This window comes from Pseudochaenichthys georgianus, chromosome 13 (assembly GCF_902827115.2).
Source record: "Pseudochaenichthys georgianus chromosome 13, fPseGeo1.2, whole genome shotgun sequence".
NCBI classification, from domain to species: Eukaryota; Metazoa; Chordata; class Actinopteri; order Perciformes; family Channichthyidae; genus Pseudochaenichthys; species Pseudochaenichthys georgianus.
Window position 1 is genome coordinate 16,031,705 of NC_047515.1, and position 27,134 is coordinate 16,058,838.

Consider the following 27,134-nt stretch of genomic DNA (forward strand, 5'->3'; position numbering starts at 1 on the left):
AAATATGTTTTCCTTCTAATTTGTTATTCTTTTCAAAATAACACACTGTTATTTACTCACCAATAACACACAATTATCCTTGCTTTTATTTATTGGTTTAATTCCATAATCTCGGGCTATTTTGGTGTCCGTCAGGAACTGAATTTCAAAATAAAAATAACCGGAAACAGACGTAGGCCTATAAGGGACATTTCGAGCATCATTGCGATTGTCAACATTTCTGAGTTTAGGATGGCCGAAGACACTACACTACCCATAATCCCCAGCTATCGTTTAGGACTACAGTCCCCGTAAGGTTACCGAGAGCGTCAAACAGCTGTGTGAAATGGAACGAAAACACACCAGACTATCCAAAACTGGAATCGAACACCCCCCCAGAACTACACATGCTGGCTATTGTGTTTCGCAAAATGTTCTATGGGACGTCTCTACTGAACGTTTTCGTTTTTCCCACAATTAGAAGTTGCCATTATTAAACACATTGGTGTTATCAAATGTAAAACATATAATTAATAAATGGGTGAAAATCGCTTGTGTCCATAATGCGCAGCATTAATATATACCCACATGACAGCTCATTGCTACTTTGTAATTCTACTCCACTACAATTCAGAGGTTAACATGGTATTTGTACTCCACTGCATTTATTTGAGTTACTTTGCAGATTCTGATGAATGATGTAAAATATAAACAACCCTTAAATCAGACTTTAGTTACACCTGAGTAAAATTCAGGTAAGGTGATTGTCAAGTGCCAACAATCAGGAGAGATATTTGATAGTTGATGCTTGAGAAGACTAAACATGTATCTGCAATTGACATGAATGGAAACAAGTAATAAAGTATATTCATTACTCGTTATTCTCTACTAATAGTTCATTAAAGACTGTATATTATGGCTATTTTGCACATCCCTTTCAAGATTTTCAAAGGTTTATTGACATATCATACACAACTACGGTGTAGTTATGCAATGAATGAAAAACTTGGGTCACAGGTTCCTCAACAGTGCATTACAAGACATCTATCAATATGTGTGTACCTCCACCATTAAACTGTCATATTCTGCACATTTCTTATTCTATCTACATACATAAGAGTATAATTAATGTGTATAATATCAGTTAAAATAAGTGCTTCAACATAGTTAACATTGCAGGAAAGCAATATATTAGACGTTAATGACTTTGTCAGGCTTAATATTTAATATTTAATGTTTAAATAAAGGTTAATCCGTTTTTCTATTTTGCACCTCCTCCTATTAATATCTTTGTACATCCTGCACTAAACTGTTTTATTGTAGAGATCACTTATAGTATCTTCTTGATTTTTTATATTCTATATTTCTATATTTATATTTTCCCCCTATGAAAGTATGTACTCTTAATATTTTTTTAATCAAATATAACACATAAAAACAATGATTCAATAACGTGCTTTAACCACTAGGAGGTGCACACAAGGTACACACAGCCATAATAACTTTGTATTATTAGTGTGTATGTACAACATCTGAAGATGTATAGTTTTATGCATGCTTTCACATCATTTTACAGCATATTGCTATACTATTTCAGACTCAGTATTTACATTCTTACATTCAAAGAAAATCAGTAATATCTTTAAAAACTACAGTCCTTTTCTAACAGCTGTGCACCGTTATGGTGTAAATATAACCTATCTATGAATTAGATCAAATGTAAAAGTCAGCCGAATTAGTGTTGATACTGCAAGGAGACGTATTGTGTGAAGAGAAATTGAAGATGTTGTTTAATTGTTGATATATTTATGATCCAGGTCAAGTATTCAGTTTCGGCGGCATTTCTTCCAGTTTTTCCAAAGGTCTTCTCATCAGGGCTCTCTAAATAAAGAACTACGGCAGATCTGTAATATGTAATGCAGCCGAACCGTGTATTACAATGCCGTTATGTGATGACTTTCAAAGAGAAAAGCAAGAGCACTCGGAATTAAGTATTATTTTATTCTTTTAAAATGTTTTCCGGATTTCATATAATATAAACACCAAATCCCAGCATGCATTGCGGCTAACACATCCAATCAGCGAGCTTAAAACCATAGCTGAGGATCTTGGGTAATCGCTCGAAATGCCTACGTCTGTTTCCGGTTATATTTATTTTGAAATTCAGTTCCTGACGGACGCCAAAAAAGCCCGAGATTATGGAATTAAACCAATAAATAAAAGCAAGGATAATTGTGTGTTATTGGTGAGTAAATAACAGTGTGTTATTTTGAAAAGAATAACAAATTAGAAGGAAAAAAAGATTTAAAAAATACAGCTTTCAGTATCCTGAGGCTCTGAGCCCCATTTATTTTCCTCACGGACGACAACAAAAGTCCGAAATTATACGATTTAAAATAAAAGCAATAACTGTGGCTTGATATTGAGTAAGAACATGTTTTTATGAACCATACAGCTTCCGGTCTTCCACGACCCGACCGGAGAAAAAGACGTGCTGCAGCCTGCAGGCACGAAACACGTTACCAGTAGAAATACATTGCTTTTAAAATCGTGCTGTGCAACACGAAAAAAAGGGGCAAATCGTGTTGGTGAACACGAATCAATAGATTACAAATCGTGTTGGTGAACACGACATGCCGTGAGACTGGGTTGTATTATTTTATGCATGGGAACAGTGTATCATATTTGTGTTATTTTTTATGTAGATGTGATATGCCAGCAACTATTTATCCGAGAATATGGAAAATAAAGTCCCACAGCCCGCCTGAATTTAAACTAGCAATAGGCTAATGTTGCTAATGTTTACTAGCAAGCTCTCCCGTTCTTGGGTTGGTATTTCCATTGTTAGCAGCAAATTACTGTAAAAGACACTAAAGGAAGTAGATGATTTATGTTTCGAACAACAAGCACAACACTTAAAGGTAGGGTAGGTAGGAATGGAGAAACCAGCTCGAGTGCGCTAGAATTTGAAAGTACGCAGCCGATAAAAATCTGCCCCTTCCTTCAGACTTCCTTACAGAGCCCCTCCTCCAACACACACAAACACACACATGACCAATGAGGGCACGAGATAAGTTTGTGCACGAGATGGAAGGCGGACAGGCAGGTAGGCCATCCAGTTATTTTAGCCGGGCCGGCTAAAATGATTCGTCGTTCTTTTTACAGCGCCACGGCTTCCACAAATGAATTTTTTTTATGTTTATTGTCAAAGCATTTAATGTATTCATGGCTAACGGGATGTTAAGAGCATTCCATGGAATATAACAACAAGTGTTTCTGAAGTGAATTAAGAGGCGTGTGGCGCAGAGGGTTGTACAGGTTCAAACCCCACTGCAGTCAGCATGTCGTTGTGTCCCTGGGCAAGACACTTCACCCCAAATTGCTCCTGTGGGGATTGCCCACAGTATTGAGTAAGTCGCTTTGGAAGCGTCTAACAAGTGACATGTAATGTACATCAACAGTTTAGGTGATAATGTGGATGAAGCTACTTTACATTTTTATGCGGATGATACTGTAATGTATTGTGCAGGTCCCTCCATTAAATAAAGGCTACAAACAAACAATTACCTACCCTATCTTTAATATCATCAGCTTAATTTGAACATGCAATTTCTATGACCATAAGAGGGCACTAAACACTAATTTCAGACAACACGCTGGTTAGCATTAAACTAGCCAAAGAAGCTCCACCTTCTCTAACCATTAACTTGAGGATAACCTTATTCAAGTAATTAGGTTTTCTTCGTAAAATGTGATATCCATACTTTATTACAGAATGTGTATCTTATCTAAGATGGTTTTTGCAAAAAATGTAACTTGTTCACTGCCTTCCACTGGTCACAGTGAGGAATTGCAGGGAACGTAATCGGAACCTAATTTCCGGTTTTCAAAATAAAATAAAAAATACAATTGTAATCAGGCATGTTTGGATACTTCCTTCAACAACCACGAGAATATGGGGGTTGCGTTCAAATCATGTGTAATTAACATCGTGAATGCAATCAGGACTTTAATGACCGAGTGAAGTAGTCTGTTTCAGACTAGCACCTGATTCTAATCAGCATCATTAGTGAAGCTAGCTAACTTGGCGATGAAGAACTCCATGGCGGGAGTTTTGACGCTGTGACCAAAACATGGAATTTATTTTCAACAGCAGGTTTACAATGTGCAGTACCGCGGTACAAACATGCACATTTTGAGAGAATAATATTGCTCCCGAACATGGCTGCCCATGGATTTGATGAGGTTGCAAACACAAAGTCGAAGAAGACAATTATCTACTAAAGGTAAGAAATAGTCTCTTGTGTGCTACAGGTTTCAGACTCTGTGCTTTATTAGAAATAGTTCCAAACATTTCTTATTCATCATTATCCCTTTGAAATTATTTTTCATCAACTGCTCTTTACATGATCTTGTGATTTTGCTGTATCATTGGTGCTCACTGGATGGTGACAGTCTGTTTCCTGTAGTGTTTCAGGGTGTAGTGTTTGTTGATTTTACTGTGACAGCCCAACATACGTTTAATGTATAGGATGATTTGTCATTACAGGTCCCTATGCAGCCATTTTGAGTAGCATGAAGCTGCAGCGTCGGAGACAACAGTAGGACCGCACTTGCAGAACCGCACACACAGGTCCCGCGTCACGGCGGCACGTGACGGAACACGTTCACATGAATGTGAACGTCAACGCAGAGAATGTGAGTAATGTGAAGTGCTTTTACAGTTTTATTTGTTTAACATTAATAACAATTCCGATGTCTTGAAATGAAGTGTGATTAGCTAAAATTAACTATGATAGTGTTAAGGCAATACAAACAAACATCTGTTTGCTTATGATAGCTTCTAACCGTATTAAAGTCTCTAAAAACAACTATTCGTTAGCTATAGCTTTCGGCAAAAGCATTACCAAAAGCATTAGCTTCGTTAGCATATTTGATCATTTGTTTAATGAAACTAGCGTGATTTTGGCAAGCCCAACTAGGTGTCATAGTTGAGTAGTGAATCACTAATTACAGTAAGAGTGTGAGTAATGTGAATCATGTTTTTTTTTTAAAGTTAACAACTATTCTGTTGTATTGAACAGCCATACAAGCAACAAGTGCTAAATGTAATCTGTTAGCCTATGATGACTCGCTGCAAAACCAACTGTTAACCATTTTGTTTATTTGTTTAATGAAACTATGTTATGGTTATGTTATTTGACAGAGGCTTTTATCCAAAGTGACTCACAAAAAAACATAAAATAACCATAATTAACATTAGAATTTCAATACAAATAGTTACATAGTCAAGTTACATTACTTATTACAATTTAACAGGGTAATTACTCATCTGTAACCTAAAAAGTAAACTTCCCAACCCTAATTATTAATTATAGTCAGCTAATTAATTAAACCTCAACGGATGACAAAAGCATGTCAATATGTCCACTACATTAAATCAGCAGTAGCCTAAGTTCTGTCTTCAGTGTAAATGCTTCTTTAATAGTCATTGTATTACAATTTGAATTCATTGTAAATAATCTTTACTGTGCTGACTGCCTGTTTACCGTTTATCAGACAGTGTCATCATTTTGACATGTTTTGTAATATTGCATGAGGTGTTTTAGTCAGTTATTGTTGAGATTATTAATGCATATCAATTGTGCACCAATGCCTTACCCCCTAAACGCACCAGGAGCGTCTGCGCCACGCTGCGCTACGGATGCGCCACACTGCGACTTCCTCCTGCGACCTAACACACCAGGCGCGTTTCAAAACGTTGCGGAAGCGGAGCGTCGTGTGTGCAGCCTCGCAGTTGTTGTTGATTTTGGAATATTTCCTGGACATTTTGTACTTCTACAAGTAAGTAGGCTACGTAGTTAAAATGGTTTATGTTTGTGTCTGTTTAAATCGGGTTTATTGTTGTTATTTCCTATGTTGTTGTGTTGTAGACTACAGACACAGTTAATAATAATTGTAATATTCCAGTTATAAACGACATGAATCAAAGATGTGTTGCTGTATTTTAGTGGTAAAAAAATATGCATTCATCATCATAATTATTGTATATATATTAGGGCTGTCAGTCGATTAAAATATTTAATCGCGATTAATCGCATGATTGTCCATAGTTAATCGCGATTAATCGCAAATTAATCGCACATTTTTGATCTGTTCTAAATGTACCTTAGAGGAATATTTTTCAAGTTTTTAATACTCTTATCAACATATGAGTGGACAAATATGCTTTATGCTAATGTTTATTATCATTTGAACAATGACAAATATTCTCATGAATATTAAACACAACAACCTGGAACTTCTCATTCAATACAAATGGTGTGTGTGTGTGTGTGTGTGTGTGTGTGTGTGTGTGTGTGTGTGTGTGTGTGTGTGTGTGTGTGTGTGTGTGTGTGTGTGTGTGTGTGTGTGTGTGTGTGTGTGTGTGTGTGTGTGTGTGTGTGTGTGTGTGTGTGTGTGTGTGTGTGTGTGTGTGTGTGTGTGTGTGTGTGTGTTGGATCGTTGGAGCTATGTGCAACTCAAGGCATATGCTCGAACGGGAGCTGCCTGGACGCTGCAATCATGAGTGTGCTGACTTTTCGTACAATGTCCCGCTGTCTGGCTTCCTGCATCAAGTCAAGTGCTCGGCGCAGTTGTGGCGAAATGTCGCTCCTCTGTTTTCATTTAAACAGCTCCTTATATCCGTTAGCGCAGATAGCTAGCACCCGATGCTAACAACAACAATGCACGTAAGGTCTCTCTCTCGCTCGCACGGGCCACACATACACACACCCTCCCGGTCCTCCCGATGGCCAGTCGGTGTCTGCCGGTGAGCGTGGAAGTGTGGTCTGCTGTAAGCAGGCGGCAGGAGCGGGGCTGTCAGCATCAGCTTGTAGATGGTATTTTAAACTCGATGCGCTCTGAAACTACGGGGCGGCCGAGGAAAAAAAATACACATGCGTTAATCGCGTTAAAATAATTAGTGGCGTTAATTTTTTTTTGCGTTAACGCGTTATTAACGCGTTAACTTGACAGCCCTAATATATATATAATTGACAGTGCCTGTAAACCGGAGGAGAACGCTGCAGTATTCTCCTACTTGAAAGACGGTGGTGGGGGGGAGGAGAAGGAGCCGATCTTGGGTGCACCCCCTCAACCAGCAAAGCAGACAACAAGGTGATTTTCATCACTTCCTGCCTGCGCCGCGCTGCACCGCTTCAAAAATAGGATTCATCCTATATTTTAGAAATTCCTTGCGGCGAGGAGCTTCTGGGACGGGACGAGCCGCGGCGCGTCTGGTGGAATAGCACCCATTGACTAGAGTGGCCGCGATCTTTGCGAACGCCACGGCGCAGCCGTAACGCAGCGCAGACGCTCCTGGTGCGTTTAGGGGGTTAGCCTATGCAATACTTTAGATGACGTCTTGTTCTTATTGTTTCAAAGGCATGGCCAAAGGTTTGCCTTCTGGACTCTGGAGGCCAGAAGCTTGCTGGAGGGAACCCTTCAGCCAATATTCAGAGTGCCACGACAGGTTATCTCCCTCGAGAGGGAACAGCAGACCCCGCCTCACCCCCAGTGAAGAAACAGCAGACCCCGCAATACAAATAAATAAAAATGTATTCTGAACTGAAATGCCTCTCGGTCAAACTGCTTGTTTATCTTTTGCAGGCTGGTGCATGAACACACTAACAGTTGTTTTTCAGTAATCTAGCACCTCTTCGAAGACACCTTTGATTTATTAATAATAATAATGAAACGAGAATGATGATACTGTAGAAGGAACAGTGTTTAACAGTGTTGTTTTCTTTTGAATAATAATGAAACGAGAATTATAAACATACCCAAAACTAAATTAACAGTGTTGTTTAATATACATATAAAAGACATAAAAGACTATATTTTTGAAATTCTCAACTAAATTAACAGAATATATATATACTAAATTAACAGTGTTGTTTAATATACATATAAAAGACATAAAAGACTATATTTTTGAAATTCTCAACTAAATTAACAGAATATATATATAAACATTCATGTGAACGTGCGTTGACCGTGACGTGCTCCGTCACGTGACGCAGGACCTGTGTGTGCGGTCGTGACGCGGGACCTGTGTGTGTGGTTCTGTAACTGCGGTTCTGTAACTGCTGTCTCCGACGCTGCAGCTTCATACTATTGGCCATTTTGGCCTGACACTGGATGCTAGCCCCTTTTTCAATAGGCCCTACCTATACATTAGGTGAGGTTGTGTCTAGTAACTATTAATTTCAGTTTAATATGTAAGGTGAATAAATAAGAAACAGGTAAAATAGTTCTGTAGTAAATTATATTATATTTTGTATGCTGATTAAGATGGGTGGGTGCTTATAGATACATTGAGATGACAGCAATAACATGGACATGTATTATTATTGCTGTATTCATGTTTCTGTTCGATGTGGATGTTTGCCTGACTTGGCTCACCCTGTGCATACAAGTGGTATGTTCCAGTCAGGTGAGTCTGACATGGTAACATGGCCTTTTAATGCAGTTGTGAGGAGTTGGCAGCTTGCTGTTAGTTGCATATTTCATTTGCTTTGTGTTATTTTGTGTCTAATTTAGTTTTATGGAATTTCCCAGTTTTAACTTTTGAATAATAAATGCAACTTATTTCCACTACTCCTGCTTACCGACTTGATTCTCTTAACACTCTTTTTTCAAATTTAAATCATAGGTTTAAACAATTAGTAGTTTTTTAAACTACACTTTTTGCTATTCTTTGTAAACATTTTCCATGACTTCATTGCATACTATATTTAAAGGAAAAATGCTATATGTGTCAAAACACATTTCAAATAAAATATTACATTTTAATGTTGTCCTGACCTACTGTACACACATCATATTCTTTAGACTTAAAAATATGTTTTTGAGTAGTACACAGATCCTCCCAACACCATAGTCATTTAAAATATATTTTTCAATAATCTTGAGAAAAAATATTTTTTTAAAAATGCAACATACACGTAAATATAGAAATGATGAACTTTCGTATAACATGTTCCAATATTTATGTAAATGCACTTACATTTTTTTAAATTATTTTATATAAATATATGTTATAATTTGACACAAGCATTTGAGTGCTTGTTCTGTTTTAATCACTGTTGACATATTCAGCTCTGATTTGTTTTAAAGCTTTACGAGTTGGACTCACCCGTTGCATCTTCATAAACAACAGTGACCGTCTTCCACTTGTAGTACTGCACTATGTCCAGCACAGCTCGGCTTATAGAGGTGTATTCAGGATAGAGGTTAATGTAGAAGCTGTCTCTGTTGTCCACTGAGGGGTGTTTCCAGCGTGTCTGGATGTGAGGGACTTCCAGGGCGTTACATATAGACTGGACCGCGCTGACTGATGAGCTGTGAGAGGGGCCGAACACTGCCCCAACACCCAGGGCCAACTGGTCGCACGCTGACGTAATGAACCGAAAGTGGAGAGAGGAAATAACAAATGATCAACACAAGGGAAACTCATAAACAATATATTTATAACAATATATAGATTTTTCAATTGAAAAAGCTAAATAATATCCTTACCTCTTCTTGAGGCTTCAAAACTGTCATAGAGGTTTATTCTCTGGATATCATAGGTCAATGTGGTGTTTGGCATTAAGGTCCGGTTCCTGTTTATGTTGGTGACCGCAAATTTAAAGGCCAGTTCTTCAACACTAACGGGGTCATTCTCAAGAGTCTCAAAGATGCCACCTGTAGGAAGAGAAAAAACGGGTGGTGAGAAGGGATGTGACTTTATTTTGTCTTTCATCGTAGGTTACAATATAAAAAAACAAAATAAGTATTTAGTGGTGAATTTTCATTATTGGGGTTATCGCTAATATCCTCACGAGCTGTAGCACTTGCTGTCAAATGTTTAATAAATAGCCTGATTTAAACAAAAATACAGGAATAATCAAACTCACAATGTTTATTTGAAATATAGTCTTTCTTTATGCAGGGGGGGGGGGGTACCTTAATAAATATTGTTTCGTTGATTCTCACTAAAATAATATCTCATCATTGATGCAATCAACATATTGTTCCCTTAAAAAATGTAATGTGAAATAACATTTGAAAGTCATTTAAACAGGTTTTGAGTATATTTAATACACTATTGGCATGACATTACAAATTGCAATCATTCTGACCAGGAACATATAGTGAAATAACATTTTCATATGTTCCAGTGCCTAGCGGTGAGATTTTTAGCCAGATGTTTTAAGCCAACACTGAATTGATAGTAGTTTTTTGAACGATGACTTCACTAGTAGTTATTCACCTCTATCGTAGCGTTGCAAGGTCACAATGACTTAATACTGACAGTTGCATAATGTGGCCCAATTCTCTGTTACTTATACCGCATAATGCTACTAAGTGACCTTCTTGAGAACACACGATTTAATCTCATTTAGAGAAAAGCTTGACCTTTATTGAACTCACCCAATTGACATGGCCTGAATTCCACCATCTGACACCATGCCATGTGAATGATTTGTTTTGGAAGACATGCATCACCTCTAGTTCATTAAAGACCAGCAGACCAGCTTCACAGCTAATACATCTAAAGACTTAACAAATCCTATAACAGATTATCATGGCAGACTTTTAAAAGCATCCCATCTCTTTTTCTCCATTCTCAACAGTATTTCAGCAACTAAAAACTGCTCAACTCTTTCACCTCATACTCGTATTTTAAATATTTTGTTCAATTTACTGCACGAGACACATAAGTATTTTTCGATTTAAATCATACTTAAACCAGCTTGGTATTTATAGTATCACACAGTGAAGCCCAAAACATAATGTAATTTACTGTGAGGAGGTTAAGTGTTACTGCTGCCAACACATTGAAAATGCAAAGCTAACCTCTGAGGTGTAACTGTTTTTAGAGAAGCATGTTGCAGTGTAAGAAGGAAAAACTCAAAATTAAGTGATGCTGCAGTAGATTAACATCATCCACCATTCTCATTAAGAAACTGCACGTTATGTATTGTAAGGCTTAACATTTTGTATTTAGTAAAACAGTTATCAGCAGTGCAAAAGGGATTTCCTGTTCATGACTGTCTCTTTAGTAATTGTTTTATGTACCAACTTGCATGCAAAAGTAGCATAACAAAGCGCCTAATTTATTTTAAATCAGCATATAAACCTGCAATTTACTGCTGCATTACCTCCCATTTCCCACTACATAGGACTATGCGATAAACATAGGTATGAGACCACAACTATGTAATTTAAAGTACAATTTCTCTTTTAAACACAGTCAGATTTGAGCTGGCTGTGTGTGTCATGGGCCACACACAGGATGAGGGTTGTTTCAGAGTTGAGATCGAGAAGATCATTTAAAAAAACGTACGAGTCTTAATCCACCGCGCTGCTCCAGAATAATGACGCGGCTAGCATGCCATGGCCTGCAATATGGATATATTACTCCAGCCGGGCTCAAGTGCAACATACAATGTTTTACATTTCAGTTACATAAAGTGCAGCATGAATAGAATGAGGATTAAGGCCAGAAATGCATTGGATTGTCACCACCTGCATATAGGGCAGCATGACTCGTGCAGTGTTCTTATCCCTGCTGAACATGTCCCTGCACTTTTATATTACCAAAGCCTTTCCGATGTAAACAGCATTCAGTGATAGGATTTCTGAAATAATACACTCAGGGTTAAATGTTTTTTCTCACTGCATTGACATTCGTGAGTGCAGACAGAAACAAGGCCAGTTCAGAATAGTCAGGGTAAGTCAGTGCATTTCTTTAATCTAAACAAATCCCAAATGAACTGTCTCATGTATGCAGTTCACCTGGAAACAAAGCCTAAAGGGATATCCTTTTAAAACCACCTGTAGTTGTAAATCGATAGTCACATTAGAAGATTGAAGATGCAATTTTGTGCTCATAAAACTGAGACTGCAGATGGCAATAGGTCATTGCACTCTCTACAGTGTTTGAAGAATTGCCTGTGAAATTGTGATTGATTTGGAACAAGAAAGGGCCTTTAAAAAGCTCCCCTTGAGACCTTGATTGTGAATGACCTTTTTCTTTGCTGTAGCATAGCCTCAAACCCCAAACTGAGAGAGCCTTGTCTGCACTCCGTGGTCACTAAAAGCATGCTTGAAAGTGCCAATCCTAATTATGGTTACCAAGTCTCAGTCAGCAGCTGCTAGGCCTGTTGAAGTCACTAACTCTCTCACTGGAATATGAATTTGTATTGCAAAATACAATAACCTTCTTGCAAATACGTTAAGAAAATGTGTTCCATCTCGGCGTCTTTTGATTTGATTTCAAGATGTTTTTGTCATAAAAGGGGAGATGAACACGAGTCCGACCAGATGGTAAATGTTTATTTGCGTAAAGTGCAGAGGCTGCCGCAAATGTCACAGGCGTTATTAAGGATTCAACAACAACATAATCCGAGTGACAGCAGCATCACAGCACCATTTCCAATCAGGGGTTTGTTTTTCTCATCTGGGCTGTGAAAGGCCAAAATAGCAGCTGCAATTTAGATTTTCTCAATTATATTTTTGTATCTGATCTCTGGTGGTGTTCATAAAAACATGCATCCATCCCGTAATGCAGCTGAAATATTTACTTTACATATCTGCAAAGTGAATCAGGCTACATAGAAAATTATTCAAATGAACAAACGATGAATAATAAAAAAAAAAAGCAAAGTGTGAGAACTTGAAAACCCCTTTAAAATTAAATAAATGTCTGCATTTATCAGTAGCTTTTGATCATATATTGATTAGCCAATAGAGACAATTCATTGCCGCCTCAGTGAGATATGACTTATTGACCTCATTGGCATTTCTCCAGTTGGTAGACTGGTCCATAAGCTTATTCATCCATAAAAACAGAACTATTAGGATCTGTCAGACAGCGGCAGCATCTGATGTCGGAATAGGCCACTGTTTTTACTTGTAAGGTTTTAACTTTGAAATTGGCTATATCGTCTATTTACTCTCAAAACCTTTATCAGAAAAATACAAATATATCTATTTTATTGCACCGTTGGCTTATTCATTTCCTCTTTCAAGCTTGATAAAGGCACACCCCAGAGTGTAAGAAAGCCCATTTCTCTCTCCTGTCATTTCGACCTGAGATAGGATCTTACATTTCTGCTAAAGTAGGCTATTATAGTACAAGTTTCTTGGTGTCCAGAGGGTGATCCACGGTGACAGCAGTTTGCAGCTCAGCAAGGAGAGGGCTGGTCCAAGCAATCAGTGGGAAATATTTATAGTGTTTAAAGTAGCCAAGCCTTTTGTTAAACATGTCTTTGGACAAAACACATTATTATTAATGCACTTAGGATGGTTATACACACAATGTGAAACGGGAAACAAATGATCCATCTGTTAGCTTGGATGTACCAAAGCTATAATTGAATACTGTTTGACAAACTGGTTGTTTGCTTGTGCCACAAACCTGAAACCCATAGAACAGCTGTACAAGAGAGCTATCAAGGTGTTTGACAGAAAGCCACATTCATACCACCACTGTACCATCCTTGAAAAACACAATTTCTTGAGTTTTGACCATTTTAAGTCTTTTAAAAGTATGTGTTTTTTTATAAATGTTTACATGGACTGGTCCCCCCTCCCTTAGGGGAATTAATCCACAAAAAACACACTGGACGCTGCACTAGGTCAGAAACCAGAGGAGACTGAAGTCCACCGTAGACGGACCACTTTCGGTCAAAATGTACTTTCCATTAAAGGCAGCTCTTTGTGGAATAGCCTCCCAATTGAGATACGGGATTGTCCCACTTTGAGCAGTTTTAAAGGTCAACTCAAAGATTGGTTGAGAAACAAACGTGCAATCACCAGTAAATGCACTTTAACACAGGGGTATCTCCTTTTGCACTTTATGTAGCTCTTTTATCTTCTCCTGCACTTTATATGTCGTAGCTGCTACATTGTACTGCCATGTGGTAAATGCTTGTATGCTGCTCATGCTCTTTCTGCATATCATGTATTTATTTTTGCTATGTATATAAATGGCATGTTCTTAAATGTTATATGTGAGGAACTACGGATAGAAATTAGCTAAAAGCTCAAATCCGGTATATTTACATTTTGAAGCATTAAAGGTGGGGTAGGTAAGTTTGAGAAACCGGCTCGAGATATACTTTTTGTTATATTGCATGGAATGCTCTTAACATCCCGATAGCAATGAATATCTTAAGTGCTTTGACAAAAAATCCATAAAAAATCAAATGTCATCTGTGGAAGCCGTAGTACTGTAAAAAGCACGACCAATCATTTTAGCCGGCCCGGCTAAAATAACTGGATGGTCTACCTGCCTGTCAGCCTTCCATCTGTGCACAAACTTATCTTGTGCCCTCATTGGTCATGTGCGCGTTCGTTTGTGTTGGAGGAGGGGCTCTGTAAGGAAGTGGCAGATTTTTTCCGGTTGTGTATTTTCAAATTCTAGCGCACTCGAGCTGGTTTCTCCAAAATGACCTACCCCACCTTTAAAGTTGGGGTATGATAATAATTGGATGGCCTACCTGCCTGTCAGCCTTCTCGTGCACAAACTTATCTCGTGCCCTCATTGGTCATGTGCGCGTTCGTGCGCGTTCGTGTGTGTTGGAGGAGGGTCTCTGTAAGGAAGTCTGAAGGAAGTGGCAGATTTTTTCCGGTTGTGTACTTTCAAATTCTAGCGCACTCGAGCTGATTTCTCCAAAATTACATACCCCACCTTTAATTGTTAAAAATATTCATCAATGTGCACTGTCCCTCTTCAAATAAACGATACAAAAAAATCATCAGTTATTGTCATGCCCATGGCCAGGCGCGGACTGGGACTACAAATCAGCCCGGGACTCTCGACCGGCCCACTTCGGTACCGCCGGCCCACCGCGGTGCTAGTGACTTACCGAAGAGGTAGACATTAAGGGTAAAATGCCACTGGCATTATATTATCACTGGCCCCATCATTGTAACCACTGGCCCGGAGCCTTCGTCCAAAAAGAAATCGACTAATAATGAAGAAAATTAACACATTTGTTTCAATAGTAATGTATGCACAAACTACATTACTACTTGTACTACAACATTTGAATCATCAGTTCTTCCTCATTTTCCTCAATTGTTCATATTTGGTTTATTAAAATAATGATATTGTGGTCATTGTTAAAAAATGTCTGCTATTATTATGAGTATTACTATTTGTATAATGCGCTTTCTGCCTTCCTGTCATTAGGAGTTAGAAATGTAGAGTAGATTAGAACCTTCATTATCCTAAACTGCTGGGACATTTCGCCAATACCTTTATATTGTCTACTCTTCACTTACTTGTCAGCATAGGTCGGCATTGATGTACAGATCCGACAGATGACCTTGTTTATATTGGCATCATATTGAGAGGTGCAGTGACGCGTCCTAAGACCAGGAAGTAAGCTGCTGGTTCCCTCGACAAAAAGCAATGGGATTTCTCCACAGGGTTTTGGAAAATAGCTGGAAATAAGGTCTGTGGAAAACAAACCTGTTTGATAAATGCACGTTTTGTTCAGCCCGATAATCTGCACATGTCTACCCTACTTTTATAATTTTCTAATCATAAATATAATCGATAGATTATAAAAGGGTTTTAGGACGCGTCACTGCACCACTTGAAGCCAACTCCATCGATCAAGCTGGCTGAAACTTTCTCTCCCTCTTCTTCTCATGCTCCCTGTCACTCTCCTTTAACTCCTCCGGTGACTTTCTTTTATTTGAAGATAGTTTTTTGCACGGCGCTTGGCCGGTTACCGCTGGTATTAAAAACATTTTGGCGAATGGTTAGGTGGCGCGATAGTCTGTGGTGAAGGAGCGTGCTCCCGCTCACGGGAGCCTGCTCGCGCTGCGCTCCGCAGCAAACAGCGGTTTGCTTTTCACCCAACAACGACAACCGACTCACGGAACCCTATGTTGTAGCGTTAATAAACGAAACAATGTAACTACATTGCTAGTCAAAATACCAATACCACAGGACAATTCTATTAAAGCAATATTTTTAGTGGCCCAAGCGGGCAAGTGGAAAGTACGTTATGCTGGCCTAAATAGTGCTTCCGGGTCAGTGGGCCATTTATAATGCCAAGCCCTGCCGGTTACCGGCCGGCCCACATTGTCCAACCGGCCCACTTCAGTACCGCCCCTGCCCATGGCTACTATCAACCGTCCAGGCATCTGGAGTGAAGCAGCAACCATACTCCACTTAATTTCTGGAAAATTGGTTTCAAATGAGCTTATAATATATTCATGTGGTTGAAAACTGAGGATGGAAATCATCAATGTTATCTCTTACATGCATTTTCAATTAAGAAACCCACAATACATAATGCGCACATCCCAAGGAAAATAATTAAATCTGTCTCTAGCCAAGGCTTTCACATTTGTGGTCCAATGAGATTGAGTCAACATTGTTTTCCAAGGCGGCATATAATGAGTTACACTGTGGGCAGATATTTTTATTTTAAAAAGGGTTACTTGAGCTCCTTGAAATCAAGCAACTGTTATCACAGCTCAACCCTTCTGTGGTCTCTCTTAGACCAACAATGTAATGCGTAACGCACATCTTTGGAATTTCTGTACTGTTATTTTGTTAGTCAACCACTACCGTACACATTTGCCAGATTTGAAGCTTTGGCCTATACTCTAATATTGAATTAATGTTAGATATCACAGTATGTTTTAACATGAATGAAATTTGAAAAGTAAAATAAGATTAGAACATAGACATGGATGTATTTGACTAAGAAATCGATCCCGTTTTGTTTGTTTGCAACATAATCCTGTGGCCTGTGAACAGTCCTGCCTGAAGCTTTTTAGCCGCGCTGTGTGGTTGCATTTTGAGCGTAACTCCAGAAATGGGTCATTGGATCATGGCTCAGTGCACCTTTTATATTCAGCTCCACCACATTGCATTGATTTGGGCAAACCAAAATAATAAATCGAATTCATTTCCAATACTGATGCAGAGAAAATAGGGAATAAGCATTTCACACTTTCTGTTTGCAGACGACTCATGGATCAATAGACTTTTAGCAGGCAAATTGACGAGAAAGTTAGAGCTGTCTGTGATCATATAAACTAAGCTAAGAGATGCAGGTATAACTGTAAAGTTGAAGCATGAATCACGACAAGCTGTTGTCGAGGAATAATGAATTCATCCGTACTCTGTCTTCAAAATATAATAAAAACATCTATAATATCCTGCATATAAAAGCACATCTTCTTTTGCAAGGAACAAACGTCCTTGTAATTTGAACACTGCAAGTTCACTAGTTTTTATCAGGGCTTTATTATTAATTCAATTTATAAAGAAGGGTTTGAAAAAGCATCGCCATGGCTACCATTAATTACTTTCCAATATAATTTTCAGGATCACTGAGCTTCCATCTCATCTTTAATAGGCCAGACAATGCTGTGGGGTGATGCACGCTTAGGAGGTCACACAAACAAAAGGTTCTGCTCGTGCCGCAGGATAAACCCTGAGGCTTGGCTTTTTATAGGGCTTCCGTTCCTCCCTTCAGTGCTCAGAGCAAGAACAATAACAGTGTTCAGGTTTAGGCAGCTGTGTCGACCTGTTTTAATCCAAATAACAGGTTAACATTAAGGAAATGATCTTTAGAGCCTGATTCTAATCTGTGCAGTTATCAAATGAAGGAGTCTTTTAAGGCAGAGAGGCACAATGACGTAGTGTTTTGCTTTCTCCCCTCTCCCCATCCTGGGCTTGTTCCCAGTGAGCGCCCCCCACCCCCTCCTCAACAACACCACCAGCACCACTCCAACCTGGGCCCATGCCAGACTGTGAATGAATGAGGAAGTCCTAACCAGTCTACTATCTTCGTTTGATGTGGAGCACTGAGGTTTCTCTGTTCAGAGGATAGCTGCTTGCGACTCAACTCAAAAACATTTAGACCGAAATAATTAAAATCAGGATTATAATCTGTATCAAAGCTACCTAATGTATAAAAGCGCTGGGTGTAAGACTCTTAGGGGGATGATGTTATTAAAGGATATTTCTCTGGCTGGTAGCTTATCAAACATTTCACATCATATGGCTTGTATCATTAATTAATCAATCAGATGTCACCAATGAATGAAGCATGAGGAAAAAGGACTTTAACAAACTGCAAAATCAAGTGGAGGCCAGGCCACAAGCTGCTGCTTCTGTGCTCTCCCCAATGATGAGATGTGGTCGCTGCCTAAGTACCATATTTGGGGAAGAGACTTTCTGCATAAAGAAGATTAGTGTTAGTTGTTTAAGGGCTTGAGGGAGAAGATTTACCATTATTACCAACCCCAGTGCAGAGAGTGGAAGCCAGTCACAATCTGATGCCAGCACTTGCCAACACGGAGCGATGTTAATTGAACGAAGCCACCCACCATATGGGAGAGATTATGATGTGTGTGGGTCATGGAGAGAATGACAAAGATTAGGTGGCCTCAGAGAGTGATAGATGATTTAGAGAGATTAACAATATAGTGCACAGATCGGGACTGATGGAGCGGGAGGTGGCACCAGCCTATTAGCCTTCAAAGTTATGTAACGCACACGGCTCCATTTTAAAGTCTCTTTAGAAGTAGAAGAAATTCAGAAAAATACAAAGTTGCCCTGGGCATTGAGCGTAGCAAAATGTCCTGAAGCCTAAATGAAAAAATGTGATGCAATCTTCCAAACCATAAAAGGAGCAGAGAAAATGAATAGCAAATATCAGCTCCATTGTTACAAAGTTACATCAGAAATCAAAGGGGGATAGTTAGAGCCGGAGCTCTGTTTGTCTAATTAGAAGTGAAGGCAGAGCTCTCTCTCGAACTCTCAAAGGATGTGCAGACCATTTGCAACTCAGATCCACAATCACAGATGTCACTGGCCATCATCATGCATATGCATCAAGTCTAAATAACGTTCACTGAGACTGGCCACTCATTTCTCTCGCTCTGTATCCATTTCACATTCCTCAGTGCCAGAAAACATTATCATACAAAGAGAATGGTTTTCGATGCAGCTGTAGACCATCCTATAATCACTCTGCCTCTGATCTGCGCCGTCGACATGGTGCAACAGAGACGGACTCTCATTTTAGCCAATCAAAGTGGATTCACAGGATTTAGGTAAAATAAATGATATAGTGGTTTCAAGGGAACAACACAGAACTCTGTCCTCAGTGTACCTCCCTTGTCCTTACAAGGACATCCTACAAACATCATTCCACTATTGAATAACATAGGAATACAACTGTCCATTAGGTTTGTTACTGATTACTGAAAATATGATTGCGTGATCCAGAAACAAGTTATATAGTGACGCAGCTACAGTTCAATCTAAAAAAGCATCACACATTTACCATGAACACACCGTGATTCCCTTTTGTAATGTTCTGGTTTATCGTGCGAGGAGTTAAAGGTTATCCTCCTCCCATTTAACTTGGCTACAGAGTCTGAGCTGCACAATGAGTATACCCTAACATTGCAGACTGCCTTTAACTAAATATAATGTATTCTAGCAAAGAAGAGTCGCTCTATAGACAATAAGATGTGAAAAATATAATACAAAAAGTCAACTTTTTAATAACACATAGTATACAATGAAAGATAGACTAGGTAGATGACGCCAAAGGGAAATGACCTTCAACCTGGATCACATGATAAACTGAGGTCTGTATATTAACACATAGGAATGAATGAAAAGGATAGACAGTGTTACCACTTACCTATTCTCAGGACCTGCTGCGAAGTGAGCCAAAACTCTGCTATAAAGTACAGCAGTGGAAATAACAGTCCCTTCCCTTTCGCCATGGTCCTCTCTCCAGAGTCCAATTTAACATTGATATCAGTTTTTCTGCCCTCTGTAAATCATGCTGATAACTTGCCAGTCCTTGTATCCGTAAAGAAAATAAACTGGCATCCGACCCGCATCCATCCCTCACACATTGTGATGAGAAAAAAACACACACTCCACCTGCAGCCGTCACTGATCAAAACTCCAGTTTTCCCATTTTAAAATCCTTTCTGTGCCAGTAAGGTTTTGCTTCCCATATTCACTGTCCAGACATCCCTCTTATCATGTGTTTTCTTTTTCTGGTTCACACTTGAATTGTAGGAAGCAACTGAGGAGCAGCACTGTGTGCCCGGCTCCTCCTGTCAAGCTTACAATAATGAAAACTGTCTGGTGTGATTACCGTTTTCAAAATAAAAGGTGAACTGGCAACCCCAACAATAGAGACAAAATAAACAACATATCAATTATAGATATAAATTAAATATACACATTTTATTAGAATCTTAATAACAAATCTGACCCTTAATTATGCTTTTTTCAGTGCTGTGGATATTTATTTATTTAATTTATTTATATATTTGAATAATCTTCATCTTATATTTTTTCCCTAAATGCACTTGATTGCTATATTCAATCCAACAGGGGTTCCTTATGATGCTATACCTAATCTCTAATTATTTATTCATGTACATTTTTTTATTTGAAATTGCAAAAGGATATTTGAACTACCTTCTACAATGGTTTTATTCTGACATCTTGCCTGCATCTTTCCTGTCTCCCTCTTGCCATCTGTGGCTGACTTGACACCGCTGAGCATCCCTCCCGTGCAGGCGCTCAATTGAGGGCACAGCCAAGCCATTAATCCGCAAACATGGATACGTCCTGAAGATTAACTTCAAATCTGGCAACATTCGACCTCGACAACGTCTTTGATTTGGTACACCGAGGAATGATTAAATCTTTGCTCCAGTCCTGATGGAAACGCAAATCTAATCTTCAAACTGGTCTGTGGCGCTCTCCTGAAGATTAACTACCTCAAACTGTTTATATGACACAGTCTCATAGTAGAATAAAATGTGTTCACATGACCTTAAGAGGTTTGGGATAGAGGTTAAAAAGTTGTCTTGGTTGGTCAGCTGCAACGATCATCAACTGGTGTTAAAGCTGCACCCACTGCTCCCTAAGGAGGCACCATGGGGTGTTGGTTGGTTTTTGGGATTACTGTAATCTCACTCTGATTTAATTCCCCAGAAATAAGCAAAATTAGAGAGAAAATATGTTATCTTTAGGGGCTCAAAGTGTAAAGTCTCTTCATGAGGTGAAAGCATTAAAGATAAGTTAAACCATAAAACAAGTATCGTATAGAATATAAGCATCTTTTTTAAATCATAAGCTAATGAATGCAATGTTATAATATAATGTATCCTCTATGTTTGTCATTTTCCAACAACAGCCTGTACTATGACCAGTTTCTAAGGTTTGAAATGTATGTGTTGTTAAAGGTCCCATGTCATGCTTTTCCGGTTATCACCCGTCCCCTTGTGTTATGAAGCTTTTTCTGCATGTAAACGGTCTGCAGAGTCACAAACCCTCAAAGTACACCCTGTAGCGAGTACTACTCTAATACAGAAAATACCTGTCTGTGCTGCCCCAGAAGGCCTCGTTGGACATTTCTCTTTTTCCATTGTTTACTTCTTGGATATAGTGACATATTTCGGGTATAGTGACGTAATGGCTCCGCGGATGTTACGGAACTCAGCCTGGCCACACACACAAACTCCCAGCCATGGCTGCGGGTGTGTGTGCCCAGGCTGAGTTCTGCAATGTCTCTCACTGGGCTCACAGGGAGGGGGGGCAGGAGCTCCAACAAGCCGTTTAGGACAGAGTGAATACACATACTATACAGAGATGCTGTTTGAGAAACCAATGTGAGTTTGGAAAATTGCACAATATACATTTATTTTAGTAGACCTCAACAATGGAATGATGGTCAGTAGTAATGGCCATGACATGGGACCTTTAATAAAGCTTCAGCTAAAGAAATGCAGTGAAAGGAGGGCATCATCCCTCTGGAGCCTGCTCAGGGGGTCCAGGGTTTTGGATGCTCCTCACATTCTCTGGTGCACTCTAGTGGTGAAAAGTCAGTGTTGAGTTTGATTCCAGCCACAATGTTGATAGCATAACAAATCATGCAATAATCACAACACACACCGTATTTGCTGTTGATACAAAGCTGAGATATATTTAAATAGTTCAGTAGCTCTTTACTATGTGTCTGTGAAGACCCATTCAGGTGGTCTCACCTTTTTACGTTATATTGTCTGGCATTTAAAGGCTTTGAGTTCAGTACAATTGTAACGCAATTGAAGAGCTTAAAACAACACATTTACCATGACCACGTTTATTCAGTAGCAATTAATATTTTCTTATTTTGCTATAGTGCAACACATCCTATAAAACATTTTGGGAAATATGCAGGAAACAAACAAAAACAATGCATTTTGGACCACTATTGCTTCCCAATAAAAGATTATATACAAAACATATATAATGAACTGGATAAACTGCATCTTAAAGACTGGACGTTCCACTTAACAATCGCCATTTAACATTGTTGTTTATTGATAAGTTATTAATACAAACGTATGACAAACAACTCTAACAAATAGCTTTAAATTAGTTATACCGTTGGGTAAAGACAATTCAAAATAACATACTAAAACCAACTATTCTTTAAATATAAGACGGATACAAAAAATGCAAAACACAGGGCCTTTCTATTTTGGAAAAGTAAGTTTTAAACAGCCCACTGGGACCTATATTTACACTAACATCACCAGCAGTTATATTCAACCTTGTCTTGTTTGTGTATTAATTGAAAAAAACAACAACAGATAGACAAGCAATTTAGTCTGGGCGTGAGGCATTCATTGACCTTCACCTTGCCTCTTATGTACTGTACAGCAGTTGAAATAAGCTTGTGATGATAAACTATAAAGCATAGTGCTTTGTGTCTTTAATGTTTAACCAGCTAATAAAAACCCACTCACAATTTTTGTCTAGATGTATACACCAGGACCGCTTCCACTGCGAGACTGTAGTTGTCTCCTTGACGATGTATACCCTATGAACACAGGAGTGTGTGGAACCGGTTGAATACTGGACTGGTAGGACGCAGCAGGATTGCTCATATAAGTCAGGGAATATGGTGTGGTGTTCTGGCTCATGTACAAAGAGTTGCCTGGTGTATACAAGCTCTCAACATGGTTAGAACTGTGCATGGAGGAATGGTGCGCCAGGCTGTCTTGATATAACATTGACTGATTGTCAGGCAAACCTGGATTATAGACGACAGGAGGGCTGATTAATGTTCCATCATTTGTCATCACTCGGGGGATGTTTTGCATTGGTGTTTCAAAGTGTTGTCCAACATAGCCGTTGGCCTGCAGAGAAGGATAGTAAGCATTTGATGGGAGGCTGGGAACACTCGAAATGGGATGATACCTCATTAGAGTCGGCCTGCTGGCTGCTGGCTTGTAACGTAGCAAGTTGGCTTGGTTGTACACGTTGAATGAGCCTTTCTCTGAAGGTCTACGGCGGCAGACGAACAACATGCCTGAGGCGAAAAGGAAGGCGCTGGTCACCCAACCTATGTAGAGAGCCTCTCCAAGCTCCCTTCTCTCGGCATCGATTAGCAAAGGATTATAAAAATCTCGAATGATGACATGACCAGTCCACGACACAGGGATAATGACAGAGACACAGGCCATGAACTGCATACCTCCTGCAACCTGAAGGATGATAGTTTTGGCCCGATCATTTTCACGAATACAGGATATACAACGCATTCCTGCCATTGCCACAAGGAGCCCCAGTCCCGACAGGGCCAGAGAACAGCACATCAGACCCCTGGCTGCCTGTAAATCCGCGGGTAGGAACAGCAGGGAATCGTACACCTTACACTGCATCCTGATGTTGGCTTGTCTGTAGCAGTTCATCCACAAGCCCTCCCAACGGGTTTCCATCACAATGATGTTTGCCCCAATGAAAGCTGTCACCTTCCACATGGGCATCCCTGTAGTAGCCGCCGCCCCGATCAGGCCAAACAGCCCCACACACATTGCGGCTATCTCAGAAAATCCTTGAACCATTTTGCAGTCTCCACGAGGTCAGCTATGTCCACATTAGAGTAGCTCACGTCGAAATCAAATTCTGATGTTCTAGTATAACATCACATACTCTTAGTGGGAGACGTGTCTAAGGCAGCAGGGATTCTGTTATCTGACGCAGATTATGCTGTAAGAGGTGGTTTGTTATGGGAACGATGCTGTGCTGTCCCCTGGTTGGCTCAGGGCAATGGGGGTAAAGAGGACCTCTGCTTGTTTTGTGTTTATGCTTCCTCGGGCAATAGTGGTATATCTGGGCCATCACCTACTCCAGCATTAAACCAAGATATCACAACAAGATGTACCAAAAAACTACTCACAACTTCAGATTGTTTTAAATCACTTGAAATGTTTTTATTCTCTCTAATTATATTGCATTAAAATGTAGACGTAAACATATAGTACAATGAAGCACATTCACTCCAGTAGTACCTCTGTTGTCCACAGGGTTGCAGAAATGGCTTTTAAAGTAGTGAAACAGAGAGGAGGCTCACACCACACAGTGCAGTTGAGTGTGAACATATTCAAATTTCAATGTAAAAAAACAACAACATGGACAAATGGGTTATTCATTTTGCTGTGACATTGAATAACAGGGGAACAAATATAACATCAACAAATATTTTCATTATGGAACATTAATAAAATGACTAATTACAAATAGTGTATAAGAAATTGAGATTCTACAGTGGCAGCTTGCTCTTATACTCAGTGACAATGACATGTGCTGACCTAATGGTTCAAGAGCTAATAAACTGCACTGCTGGGATCACCCTGGAGATGAACTTGAAAACGTCTCGAGCTTCAGTCTCAAGCTTTGAATGCAAAGTGACCTGCAAATTCTTTAATAATGAAATTACTGTGAGGTTGTCTCTGTCGGGCTTCTTCACAAACACTACGCGATACACACCTTTAACAAACAGTCTTAAACCTGCATCTCATGTTTACTCAGCCCTTTGTTCCGTTTCAGTCAGCTCCCAAAAGCTCCAGGGCACAATACCAAAGTTAAACAAAGACTTACAATTATGTTTTGGTTGAATAGACCCACATAAAGTGTTTTGAGTTTTAGACATTCATACCTCTGTAATTCTCCCACAATCAGTCACCAATAAATAATTGACTGTCCTAAGGGTAGTACCTGTGACTTCCTCATTCCATGTCTAATAGTGGGTTAAACTGGAGCAACTAGTCAACTGAGCAGGATTATATGAGGACACTGTGTAGAGTGCAAGATAGTAAATAAACCACAAGGATGTGTGACTTAATGCGCATGTGTGTTTTGTCCAATGGATCAGGGATATACATTTGAATACGCAGCTCAAGCACAGGTTATGTTTTAAACATGAAAATAAGTTGCATTATCTAGTATAATTATAAAAACTGGCTCTCTCATATGTACCAAAATTAGCATTTTAACAGTAAACAAATATACACCCGTCTTGTGTCTATTACCCAATGGTGATATACAGCATGCACATACAAAATCGGGAACCTAATGTACACTAAAAAGGATGTCAATAAAAATATGATTATACAACACACATACAAGTAATGTAAATCATGTATTGACTTATACAGTCCGTGTTAAAATTGTGATTATAGATTATGTGCTTTTTAACAAAAATCATACTCCTCAGATAACATTTAAAGAAGTGATTGTATTCACAGCATATTTATTGAAATGTGTTCTTTGTTTGCTTTAAACTATAACAGTTTGAAATGTTTGATAGATTGCACCGCCAAGGAACGACATATCAAAAAGAAATCCCCTTGTGTATATACACCATATCTGTGTTCATCATTACCTCAATCTGTTAGTGTTCAGAGATTTGCCACCCCCTCTCAGAGGGCTGTCTGGATGAGTAGCTGTAGACGGTTGATGGATGTCTTGACAGCATCGGCTGAAACTGGGGTTGTGTTTGGGGAAGTAGCACCATCTGTTGAGGCTGCAGAGGCTGAGGGTAGGCCATGTAGTCAGAGTTCCTCGAGTACACATACCTCGCTGGACCTTTTTCTTCCGACTGCACATTGCAACAAATAAAAATGCATCCTCCAGCGAAAAAGAAAGCGGAGGCCATCCAGCCAATGTAGAGAGCCTCTCCAAGCTCCCTGCGCTGAGCGTCAATCAGCAGCGGGTTGTAGAAGTCCCTGATGATGACGTGACCTGTCCAGGACACGGGGATGATAACGCAGATGCAAGCCATTAGGACCAGGCTTCCTGCAATGATGAGGACCAGCCGCTTAGCCCGGTCGTTGTTTTGGATGCATGACGTGCACTGAAGCCCCACCAGGCTGATTAGAAGACCAAGACCACCCAGTGCCAGAGAGCAGCACATTAGCCCCCTCGCTGCCTGCAGATCAGGGGGCAGAGCCAGGAGAGAGTCATACACCTTACACTGCATTCTGATGTCGGCCTGACGATAACAATTCATCCACAGACCCTCAAAGCGGGTTTCAAACACAATGATGTTCTCCCCAATGAAGGCTGTGACTCGCCACATCGGCATCCCAGTGCTGGCTGCTGCCCCGATCAGCCCGACCAGGGTCAAGATCAGAGCCACTAGCTCCAGTGCGGAGTTGGCCATGCTTTCCTCCTCTTATTCCTCCAAACTCATGCGTTCAATAATGTGTGGACACAGTGTGACTATAGAAGGGAAGAAGTCGATGGAGTGTATTTGCATCCCAGTGGAGGAGGGAGGAGCAGGTCGTGTTCACCTGTTCTGCCTCCTCCCTGTGGACAGGACACTATGGGAGGGGTGGTAAATGCAACAGGTTGCCAGGAAACTGAATACCCCAGGCCATTTATTTTCTTTGTACACCTACCCCAGGAGATTCTGTAAGCTGCCACCTTGGGTATTCAGAAGTCTCGATTTACATTCTCAGATCACGTTTTACAGGGAAAATAAAAACTAAAATGGGGTGTTTATTTACAAGAGCGGGATTTTTAAATTCATCAAATTGTTACTAGCTGTGACTTAATGTTAACGTTATACTAGTTATAAAAGAGCATTGAGAAACATCATATTTGTTTATATTAGTGTGTCTTTTATCATGGGATAGGGGTAATACTTGTGTACCAATGTGTCACTGTCAGTATTGGATATCTTTTGTTGGTCCCTTGTGTGTGTCTGTGCTCAGGAAATGGCTAGCAGTTGGAGCTCTGGCTTGTTTGAAATGAAATATCTTGGCTGGTTTGC

General features: G+C 39.6%; 3 protein-coding genes across 4 annotated transcripts in view; all 3 read right to left on the minus strand.

The window, feature by feature from the left end:
• Window positions 1–20,095, minus strand: part of LOC117457890 (glutamate receptor ionotropic, kainate 1) — a 35,381-nt gene extending 15,286 nt beyond the window's left edge. For both annotated transcript variants that reach the window (XM_034098149.2, XM_034098148.2), the window contains exons 1-3: window positions 19,704–20,095; window positions 9,541–9,708; window positions 9,158–9,415 (exon numbers count right to left, since the gene is read on the minus strand). In XM_034098149.2, the coding sequence (XP_033954040.1) occupies window positions 9,158–9,415; window positions 9,541–9,708; window positions 19,704–19,788 (511 nt within the window). In that variant the 5' untranslated portion in view covers window positions 19,789–20,095. The remainder of the gene's footprint in view (window positions 1–9,157; window positions 9,416–9,540; window positions 9,709–19,703) is intronic.
• A 2,735-nt stretch (window positions 20,096–22,830) lies between these two features.
• On the minus strand, window positions 22,831–23,922 carry LOC117457926 (claudin-8-like). Its single transcript, XM_034098200.1, has one exon. It carries the CDS (start codon window positions 23,920–23,922, stop codon window positions 22,831–22,833), a length of 1,092 nt encoding a protein of 363 aa, XP_033954091.1.
• A 382-nt stretch (window positions 23,923–24,304) lies between these two features.
• On the minus strand, window positions 24,305–26,558 carry cldn8.1 (claudin 8.1). The gene has a single exon (XM_034097916.1). It carries the CDS (start codon window positions 26,520–26,522, stop codon window positions 25,752–25,754), a length of 771 nt encoding a protein of 256 aa, XP_033953807.1. The 5' UTR covers window positions 26,523–26,558; the 3' UTR covers window positions 24,305–25,751.
• Window positions 26,559–27,134: the final 576 nt, after the last annotated feature.

Coding starts and splice junctions, on each gene's coding strand:
- LOC117457926 (XM_034098200.1), bottom strand. CDS start 23,922: ATGGTTCAAGGATTTTCTGAGATAGCCGCAATGTGTGTGGGGCTGTTT.
- cldn8.1 (XM_034097916.1), bottom strand. CDS start 26,522: ATGGCCAACTCCGCACTGGAGCTAGTGGCTCTGATCTTGACCCTGGTC.